Source organism: Vulpes lagopus, chromosome 11 (assembly GCF_018345385.1).
Source record: "Vulpes lagopus strain Blue_001 chromosome 11, ASM1834538v1, whole genome shotgun sequence".
In the NCBI taxonomy this organism is placed as follows: Eukaryota; Metazoa; Chordata; class Mammalia; order Carnivora; family Canidae; genus Vulpes; species Vulpes lagopus.
In genome coordinates, this window is record NC_054834.1 from 77,307,794 (window position 1) to 77,319,381 (window position 11,588).

Consider the following 11,588-nt stretch of genomic DNA (forward strand, 5'->3'; position numbering starts at 1 on the left):
CCCAGATAGGTTAAACCTAAAAAAAAGCTTCATTGAGACACATTATAATGAAACTGTTGAAAGTAAACAAACAAAGGGTTGCAGAAAGGGGGGGCGGATGGGTGACTGGGTGACAGGCACTAAGGAGGGCACTTGATAGGATGAGCACGGGGTGTTATACTATATGTTGGCAAACTGAATTTAAATAAATAATAAGTAAATAAAATTAAAAATTAAAAACCAAGAAGAAATTGTTGAGAGTCAAACACAGAGAATTTTGAAAGCAAAAGAAAAGTGACTAATCACATACAATGGAGCACTATGACCAGAAACCTAAACTGAAACCCTGCAGGCCAGAGAGTAAGATGATATACTCAAAATAATGAAAGAAAAGTATTAACCAGGACACCTGAGTGGCTCAGTAGGTTAAGCATCTGCCTTCAGGTCAGGTCATGATCTCAAGGTTATGGGATGGAGCCCTGCACCTGGCTTCCTGCTCAGCCGAGAGTCTGCTTCTCCCTCTCCCTCTGCTCCTCTCCTTGCTTGTGCTCTTTCTCCATATCTTTCTCTGTCTCTCAAATAAATAAAATCTTTTAAATAAATAAAAAATAAGAAAAATATTTACCAAGAACACTGTACTCAGAAAAACTGTCCTTCAGAAATTAAAGAGATAAAGACTTTCCAAAAATAACGAAAGCTGAAAAAAAAAAAAAATAACGAAAGCTGAGAGATTTCAACATCACTAAACCTGCCTTACAAGAAATGCTATGTATATCAGCACTGGCTTCTTTTTAATGCTAAATACATAGAATGTATATACAAAATTTGGTTTAACCATTTACCTGGTGAAGGTCATCTGGATTGTTTCTAGTTTTTATTTATTTATTTGTCTTTTATTGATATGTAATTGACATATAATACTGTATAAGTTTAAGATGTAGATCATGTTGATTTGATACATTTATATATTGCAAGATGATTAACATCTCATTCATGTCATAAAATTATGATTACTTATTCATGTTGGGAACATTTAAAACCCAGCTTCTTCTGTCTACCAACAGATGAATGGATAAAGAAGATATTTTATATGTATATATGGAATATCACTCAGCCATCAGAAAGGATGAATATTTACTATTTACATTGACATGGATGGAGCTGGAGGATATTATACTGAGCAAAATAAGTCAATCAGAGAAAGATAATTATCATATGATTTCACTCATATGTGGAATATAAGAAACAGCATAGAGGATCATAGGGCAAGGGAGGGAAAACTGAATGGGAAGTCATGAGAGAGGGAGACAAACCTCCAGGAAACAGAGGGTTGCTGGAGGGGAGATGGCTGGGGGGATGGGATAACTGAGTGATGGCCATTAAAGAGACCACATGATGTGAGGAGCACTGGGTGTTACATGCAACTGATAAATTACTGCACTCTATTTTTGTAACTAATAATGTTTGGCTAACTGAATTTAAATATTGGCTAATTGAATTTAAATTTTAAAAATTTATAATACAGTATTTGCTATAATCACTTGAATGTACATTAGAGCTCCAGAACTTATCTACTACTTGCAAGTTTGTACCCTTAAACAACGTCTCTCCAATTCCTCCATCACCCAACCCCTGATAATCACCATTTAAGTCTCAGTTTCTAAGAGTTTGGCTGTTTTAGATGGGTACAAGTTATACACAACAGCTACCATTCTCTGAAATATCACTTAGCATAATGTCCTCAAAATTCATCCATATTGTCAAATGGTAGAATTTTCTTCTTTCTCATATTCCATTGATATATATATATCACATCTGTTTATTCATTCATCCATTGATGAATAATTAGGTTTTTCTATATCTTGGCTGTTTGAATCATGCTGCAATAAACATAGGAGTGCAGACATCTTTTCAATATCCTGATCTCATTTCTTCTGGATATACGCCCAGAAGTGGGATTGCTGGATATGGTAGTTTTATTTTTAACTTTCTGAGGAACTTCCATATTGTTTTCCATTGTAGCTGCACCAATTTACATTGCTACCAACAGTGTACAAGGGTTCCCTTTTCTCTCCCACCTCACCAGCGTTTATAGCTTGTCGTCTTGATCATTGCCATTCTAGCAAGTGTGAGATGATATCCCATAGTAGTTTCAATTTGCATTTCTCTGATGATTAGTGATGTAGAACATCTTTTCAGTAGTTGTTGGGCATTTAAGTATCTTTTTAAAATGTCTGCTTTGGGCAGCCCGGGTGGCTCAGCGGTTTAGTGCCACCTTCCACCCAGGGTGTGATCCTGGAGACCTGGCATTGAGTCCCACGTCGGGCTCCCTGCATGGCACCTGCTTTTCCCTCTGCTTGTGTCTCTGCCTTTCTCTCTCTCTCTCTCATGAATAAATTAATAAAATCTTTTTAAAAAATAAAAATGTCTGCTTAGTTCTTGTGCCTATTTTCAATTTTTTTTTTGTTATTGAGCTATAGGAGTTCCTTACATATTTTGGATATTAATGTTTTATCCAATATATTTTCTCCTATTCCATATGTTGCCTTTTCATATTGTTTAATGTTTCTTTTGCTATGAAGAAAATTGTTAGTTTGAGTAGTCCTACTTGTTTATTTTTGCTTATGTGTTTGTACTTTTGTTGTCATATCCGAATAATCATTGCCAAAGATCTTTGTCAAGGAGATTCCTCTCTATGATCTCTTCTAAAAGTATTAAATTATCAGGTCTTATATTTAAGTCTCTGCCCCATTTTAAGTTAATTTTTGTGAGTGGCATATGGGTCCATTCATTTTTCTGCACTTGGTTATTTAGCACCATTTGTTGAAGAGACTATCTTCCACCATTGAGTATTCTTGGTTTCCTTGTCAAGTATTAGTTGACAGTGTGTGTAAGAGAGCTTGTTTCTGGGGACTCTGTTCTATTCCACGGTCACTATGTGTCCATTTTTGTGCCAGTACCATACTAACTTAATTACCCTCTCTTTGTAGTATAGTTTGATATTAGGAAGTGTGATGCCTCCAGCTTTGTTCTTCCTCAGAATTTCTTTGGCTATTTAGGGTCCTTTTGGTTCCATATGAATTATAAGATTGTATTTTCTATTTCTGTGGAAAATGCCATTGGAATTTAATTGGGATTGCATTCAGTTTTATTATTTAGTTGCTCTGATGTTGGGTGCATATATATTTACAATTATTATATTTTCTTGATGAGCTTGACCCCTACATCATCATATATATTTGTCTCTTGCTACCCTTTTTGGTTCAAAGTCTGTTTTGCCTGATATAACTATAGCTATATTTCTTTCTTTTGGTTTCCATTTGCATGGAATATCTTTTTTCCATTTTTTCATTTTGAACTGAAGTAAGTGTCTGGTAGGCAAAATATAGTTAGGTCTTGGTTTTTATCCATGCCTTTTGATTAATGAATCCATTCCACTTATATTTAGTGTAATTGCTGGTATTAGGACTTACTAATTCAATTTTATTAATTATTTTCTGGCTATTTTGTATTTCCACAGTTGGTTTTTTTTTAACCTCTCTTTCTTCCTTCTTTCCTATCATTTTCCATGGTAGTAATCTCTGATTCCCCTCTCTTTATCTTTTGTGATTATACTATAGTTTTTGCTTTGTGGCTACCATGAGGCTTACATAAAATATCTTATGGATAAAGCAGTCCATTTTAAATGGATAACAACTTTGTATGTTTCCATGTTGCTAAAAGCATCTTCTCATTTCTGCTTGAAAAATTCCTTTCAGTATTTCTTTGAAGGTAGGTCTAGTGATGATAGATTGCCTCAGCCTTTGTTTCTCTGTATAAGTCTCTATTTCTTTTTCACACCTGAAAGTCAACTTTGCCAGATAGAATATCCTTTATTTGGCTTTTTTCCTTTCAACACTTTGAATATATCATTCTACTTTATCCTGTCCTATAAGGTTTATGCTGAAAAATCTGTTGATAGCCTAAAGAGGGTTTCTTTGTAAGTTAAAATCTTCTTTTTTCTCTCTTAATACTTTTAGAATTCACTTTTATCTTTGATTGTTGACAGCTTCATTATAACACGTCTTGAGAAGGTAGTTTGAATTGAAATGTTTGAGTGATCTATTAGCTTTGTGAACCTGGATGTCCAAGTCTCTCCTAAGATTTAGAAAGTTCTCAGCTACCAATTATTTAAATAGGCTTCTGCCTCCTTTTCTCCCTCTACTCTTTCTGGAACTCCAATTATTTTAGTATTTGTACATTTGATGGTGCCCTATAGATCATATAGTCTTCCTGTATGAAAGACTTTTTCATTCTTCTATTGTTCTCCTCTGCCTGGGTTTTCAAAGTTCCTATCTTTTGTCTCACTAATTCTGTCTTCTGTTTGATCTATTCTGCTGCAGTTGCTCTCTATTGCAGTTTTCATTTTATCCATTGAATATTTCAGCTTCAGAATTTCTGTATTGTTCTTTTTAAATCATTCCTGTCTCTTTGTTACATTTCTCATTTTGTTCATGTATTGTTTTACTGATTTTGTTGAATTGTCTTTCTGTGTTTGCTTTCAGCTCATTGAATTTCCTCAAAACAGGTACTTTGAGTTCTTCATAAGGAAACTTGCAAAATTTTGCCTTTGAATTCTAGTACTGGAGAATTATTCTGATCTTCTGGTGATAACATGTTTCTTGACTCTTCAAGTTCATTGAAGTTTTGCACTGCTACTTTCAAATTTCAGTTAGTAGACACCTCAAATCTTTATTTATTATCTCTTGGTGGGAGATATTTCCAATGGTCCTGCTTATATCTCCCACCTTATATGGATACATCTGTGACACATTTCTTGCTTATTTCTGTGGCAGAATCCTTAAGCTCATTATGTCTTCTCTGGTTTTTCAAACATACCAGGTTGGCTGCTGGAAACCTCTATTTTGTTTTCCTGAAAGTGACACTACAGCTGAATTTTATGGATTCTCTCTTGCTTGTTGCCCTGGCCTATTTTCTGAGGGCACTCCCATTTACCAGAGCTTACTCTTCTGCCACACAAGCAGTTGGCATCATAATTGAGGAGATATGGGTTTAGCACTTGGGGCACTGGGAGGTACCCAAGGCCAAGAGGGAGATCCTTGGGTGATGTTCTCCCAGTGCCTTATGGGGCAGGATTCCCCTGAAGCTGAAAGCAGCTAGTAGGAACTGTATCCTTTTAATGCCCTTTGATATTCTTATCTACCTCTTCCTGATCTCCCTCACCCTCTTCATGAAATTCATGCCTCAATATTCTGGATGCTGTGTGAGAGAAGCAGCTTCATTAGCAGAGTTCTGCACAGTTCCTCTTACATTCTCCACTGCATCCAAACTCATATATTTTGTTTTGTTTTGTTTGCATTAGAATTTCCCTTTGGGAAGACTGGACTTCTACAAAGGCTCTCTCATCTATGGATATCTGCCCAAATCAGCACTTTCCTGGTTTTCCTCAACCAGATCTAAGAGAGACTGTTGCCAGTTCACAAGTTCCTACAGATCTCACACTTCATACTAAGGCATATCTGTCTGCCTATTATCTGATGCACAGGTGGACAAGATTCCTCCAGATACCTTGTCAGATGGTGCTGGATTGCACAACTTCCACAGACGTACTTCTGTTCATTGGATGGGTGCAGAATTAGTTGCTTAAAAAGGGAGGCAAAAAGAGGTATATCTTTTGTCACCATGATGCTAACTCCTGTTTCTAATTTTTGACTGATAAATAAAGCTGCTATTAACAGGCATGTGTAGGTTTCGGGGTGGAAATAATTTTTCATTTCTCTGGAGCAAATTCCTCAAAGTGCTATTGCTAAGTCACATACTAAGTGTATATTATTTCTTTTTTTATTGAAGTTCAATTTGCCAACATATAGTATAACACCCAGTGCTCCCATCAAATGCCCTCCTCAGTGCCCGTCACCCAGTTATCCCATTCCCCCCACCTGCCTCCCCTTCCACTACCCTTTGTTCATTTCCCAGAGTTAGGAGTCTCTCATGTTTTGTTGCCCTCTCTAGTTTTTCCTACTCATTTCCCTCTCCTTTCCCTTATAATCTCTTTCACTATTTCTTATATTCGCCGTATGAGTGAAACCATATGATGATTGTCCTTCTCCGATTGACTTACCTGACAGATAAAGAAGATGTGATATATATATATGTATATGTATATATGAATATTACTCAGCCATTAGAAAAGGCAAATACCCACCATTTGCTTCGACATGGATGGAACTGGAGGGTGTATATTATTTCTTAAAGTGAAATTGTTGGGGAATAGTAACCACATGTTTAGTTTTATAAGAAACTACCAAACTGCTCTCCAGCATGTCTGTCCAATTTTACACTCCTACAAGCAGTATATGAATGTTCCAGTTTTTCTGCATCCTTAATACCATTTGATGTTCTCATTATGTTTTATTTTAGTTCTTCTGATAGATATGTAGTGATATCTCTATCCCACTTCCCTTCTGGCAAATAACACATGGTTCTGTATATTCAAGAGTACTTGTTTGTTTCTTTTTTCCTTAATCCCCATCATTCAATTACCCATCCACCCCCCAGCCACCTCCTCTTCAGCAACCCTCAGTTTGTTTTTTAGAGTTAAGAGTCTCTCATGGTTTGTCTCCCTCTTTCATGACTTCCCATTCAGTTTTCCCTCTCTTCCCCTAGGATCCTCTGCGCTCTTTCTTATATTCCACATATGAGTGAAACCATATGATAATTGTCTTTAATTGTCTTTCTCTTGATTGACTTATTTCACTCAGACTATTACCCTCCAGTTCCATCCATATCGATGTAAATGGTAAATATTCATCCTTCCTGATTGCTGAGTAATTTAAACGGTAGTAGAGTTACTGGATCATATGGTAGTCCTATTTTAATTTTTTGAGGAATCTCTACACTGTTTTCTAGGGCAGCTGCACCAGTTTGCATTCCCACTAACAGTGCACGAGCGTTCCTTTTTCTCCACATCCTCATCAATACTTGTTACTTCTTCCATATGATGATTGTCCTTCTCCGATTGACTTACCTGACAGATAAAGAAGATGTGATATATATATATATGTATATATGAATATTACTCAGCCATTAGAAAAGGCAAATACCCACCATTTGCTTCGACATGGATGGAACTGGAAGTGTTTTATTTTAACCATTCTAGCAAGTGTTGAAATGATATCTTATTGTGGTTTTGATTTGCATTTCCCTGGTGATTAGTGATGGTGTGCAACTTTTCATACACCTGCTATCTACTTCTATGCCTTCTTTGAAGAAATGTTTATTCGGGTTTTTTGCTCATTTTTAAATTGGGTTATTTGCGGGGGGTTGCTATTGAGTTGTCTAAGTTCCTCATATATTTTGATTATTAGCCCATTATCAGATACATGATTTGCAAGTATTTTCCCATCCACACTATATAATACTATTCAGCAAAAATAGAAATAAAATACTGATACAAACAAAAATATACATGACTCTCACATATACTATTTTCAGCAACAAACAAACAAAATTAATTCCTAACAAAATTTATAGTGGAGAAGTGAAGGCTAGGGGATACCTCAACTGAAGAATGAAAACAAAACAATTCTGAGGTGATGGAACTGTTGGTAGGATTGTGGCTTCACACTAGTATGTGAATTTATCCAAATATATTGAATTTCAAACTTGACCTCAGAGTCATGAGTTCAAGCTCCACACCCAGCATGGAACCTACTTAAATAAATAAATAAATAAATAAATAAATAAATAAATAAATAAACAAATAAACCTACCTTCTCCCATTATTGCACTGTATTTCTTTAGCTTCTAACTTTTAAATATCTTGTAAGGGCACAAATATTACTTACTTCCTGCTATAATTGTGAGCTTATTATTCCCTTGGTTAGAAACTTTTTTCCAAACATTCACCCACTGCTTTATTGTCTCAAGAATCTTCCTTCAAGAGTAGTTAAAAGTTCACTTCCATAAAGATCATTTCCTTGGCCTATGGAACCTCCCTGGGAATCATTAAACATTGTTTTTTAACTCTTCCAAGGCACATTGTGTGTGTTCCTTATAATTACCTTATGACATTGCAGTGTACTTATGTACCTGTCTCTTATTAACTGGACTATGAGACCTTGAAACATTGACCTCATGTTTCATTTATAAGCATAAATAAATATATAATATACATTTAAACACATGACATTGTTTTATTTATTTAAGGAAAGTTGGTCCCAAATGGTATATGTTGCGTTTTTTTTTCAAAAAAAAAAAAGATTTTATTTATTTATTCATAAGAGACACATAGAGATGCAGAGACATAGGCACACAGAGAAGCAGGTTCCAGGTGGGGAGCCTGATGCGGAACTCAATCCCAGGACCCCAGATCACAACCTGAGCTGAAGGCAGATGCTCAACCACTGAGTCACCCAAGTGTCCCCCAAATGGTATTTGGATGACTCAATAAATCTAGTAAAATAAACTGTTACAGAAAAATATTATTTCCTTCCTCTATTTTGAAATTTTCTTATTTTGAAAATCTTAAGATCACTGTTATGGTATGATCTTAGCTAAAGCAGAACTTCAGTTACCAAAAGTTAGCATTTATTCACAACATTCCAGTTTGCTTTACTTTAACTAAGGTTGGTTCTAAATTAACCTTTAACCAAAATTCAGTCTTTTTTTAAAGAATTTATTTATCTATTCATGAGAGACACACAGAGAGAGCCAGAAACACAGGCAGGAGAAGAAGCAGGCTCCATGCAGGAAGCCCAATGTGGGACTCGATCCCGGGACTCCAGGACCACTCCCTAAGCCAAAGGCAGACGCTCAACCACTGAGCCACCCAGGCATCCCTAAAATTCAGTCTTAATGAAGAAAAATCCTTTCTCTGTACTCTTTGCACAGAAACATCACAAAGCAGTTCACCTTTGAATCTCCATACATTCCTTCCTTTTCTGAAAATAGTAGCAGCTTATTGAACAGGTGTATTTCCATCTAAAGTCTACTGACTTCTCAGGAGCCTATGAGGTCATGGGCATTCACTGAGCAGTATTTTAAGCAAATTTAGTAGTCACAGTATTTTGCCCAATAATTATATTTGTGACTTTATTGAATCTAGCTGCCTCAAAAGATTTGAGGACAAGTCCTCCTGCTGCTTTTCTGTATTGGTCAGTCAGGACCCACTAAGGAGAAAGTGGGGTCAGAATCAGGATGCACTTAGTGTGATGTAATGAAAGGAAATATTTTCTCCCTTTGGACTTATTTCAGTAAAGTCATTGTGCCTTCTCTTGGGGATCAACTCTTCAGCCTCAGTGGCCTTTCAGGACACCCTGGATCAAGTTGGAGGCCTGGGAAGATTCCAGATCCTTCTGATAGTTTTCCTTTGTATCTCCAACCTCATAGTGTACCCTCATGTTCTATTAGAGAACTTCACTGCAGCTAGCTCTGGTCACTGCTGCTGGGTCTACATCCTCGACAATGACACTGTCACTGCTAATAGCACTGGGATCCATAGCCAAGATGCCCTCTTGAGAATCTCCATCCCACTGGACTCAAACTTGAGGCCAGAGAAATGTAGTCGCTTCATCCGTCCCCAGTGGCAGCTCCTTCTCCTGAATGGGACCTTCTCCAACATAAGTGAACCAGACACAGAGCCCTGTGTAGACAGTTGGGTATACAACCAAAGCTCCTTCTCCTTCACCATCATGATTGGGGTAAGAGGTCCTGTTTACATTTTCCACTTATATGATAGAAGTGTTCAGAGTCAACACAAAAGGTAGACTAGCTTTATGTATTTAGTTCCCACATAGACCCTGCAGTGCACCTTTTCTTCATTCCTTCAGCAGACAGTAATTGCTTATCTACACTATGACATCCAAGAGTATGGGTATCAAGGTTAACAAGTAAAAAACAAAACAAAACAACAACAACAACAACAACAACAACAATAACCCAACTATAACCTGCTATTACATCATTCAAGATAGTGAAAGAGACCTATAATTTAAAAAGCAACACTACACCAGGTCAGTGGTTCTCAATCCTCATTGAAAACTGGTTTCCAGAGTAAAGTAAATCAGAATTTCTGGGTGAAGGGTCCAGGAATCAGTATTTTTGAAGCTTTTCAAGTGATTTGATGTGTGGCCAAAGTTAAGAGTTACTGTAGTAGTTGAATACGGACTGCTAAGTGAAGTCAAAGGCAGAGCCTCTGTATTACCTATAGAAGGAGGGTAGGTTTTCTGAAAAAATAGTTTGAGGCAGTACTGGAAGAATTCATGTAAGTTAATGCAACAAAGGGAATTGGTGGTCTAAAAGGAAAATGAATAAACATATACAGACATATGGATGCAGATCATTCTGAGGATACGAGGCACAAGAGAATGAACCAGCCTTCTTGAAGTATTAAAGTAAGCTCAGTATTTTAGCTGTGAGACACCAGGGAAGAATGGTTGGAGAGGAAGGCAGGACCATATGGGAAAGGATCACATTCATTACATGTAGGAGTTTGGAGTCGAGGTCAACTAAAAAGTTTAAGCTCTTCTATAACTGCTGTGCTGCTTTCCTTCTCTTCCAGTGGGACCTGGCATGTGAATCTCAGTTACTAAAATCAGTGACTCAATTCCTATTTATGGAGAGGGTGCTGCTGGGAAGTCTGATATATGGCCATTTTTCAGACAGGTGAGTGTTACCTAACTTTTTTTCTCATCAGCTGTTATATTCACTCTTTTATTTTAGAAATGTTTACTGAGCCCTAACTATAGGTTCTGCATTGTGCTATGTGCTAACCTCTGTCTCTGACTCTAGGGAACCACAACATAATAAGGGTGCTTGATAAATTATAGTATGGTGTGACAAATGTGTTCATTATATTGTACTAAAAGAAACAGAAAAAGACATCTAAATCGGATTCAAAGAAGTTTCAAGGAGGGATTTTCTTTCCTTTTTTTGAGTATTTTTTGATTGGAGTTTGATTTGCCAACATATAGTATTTGCCTACATATAGTGCTCATCCCATCAAGTTCCCCCCCTCATCACCCAGTCACCCCATCCCTCTGCCCACCTCCCTTTCTACTACCCCTTGTTCGTTTCCCAGAGTTAGGAGTCTCTCATGTTCTGTCACCCTCACTGATATTTCCCACTCATTTTCTCTCCTTTTCCCTTTAATCCCTTTCACTATTTTTTATATTCCCCGAATGAATGAAACCACATAATGTTTTTCCTTCTCCGACTGACTTATTTCACTCAGCATAATACCCTCCAGTTCCATCCACGTCAAAGCAAATGGTGGGTATTCGTCATTTCTAATGGCTGAGTAATATTCCATTGTATACATAAACCACATCTTCTTGATCCATTCATCTGTCGATGGACACCGAGGCTCCTTCCACAGTTTGGCTATTGTGGACACCGTTGCTATAAACATTGGGGTGCAGGTGTCTTGGCATTTCCCTGCATCTGAATCTTTGGGGGTAAATCCCCATCAGTGCAATTGCTGGGTCGTAGGGCAGGTCTATTTTTAACTCTTTGAGGAACCTCCACACAGTTTTCCAGAGTGGCTGCACCAGGTCACGTTCCCACCAACAGTGCAAGAGGGTCCCCCTTTCTCCACATCCTCTCCAACA

General features: G+C 37.2%; 1 protein-coding gene across 1 annotated transcript; it reads left to right on the forward strand.

Annotated features, from left to right (window-relative positions):
• The first annotated feature begins 290 nt into the window (after positions 1-290).
• LOC121471669 (solute carrier family 22 member 9-like) lies at positions 291-10,648 on the forward strand. Its single transcript, XM_041722449.1, has 3 exons — positions 291-339; positions 9,274-9,680; positions 10,541-10,648. Exons 1-3 carry the CDS (start codon positions 291-293, stop codon positions 10,646-10,648), a joined length of 564 nt encoding a protein of 187 aa, XP_041578383.1.
• Positions 10,649-11,588: the final 940 nt, after the last annotated feature.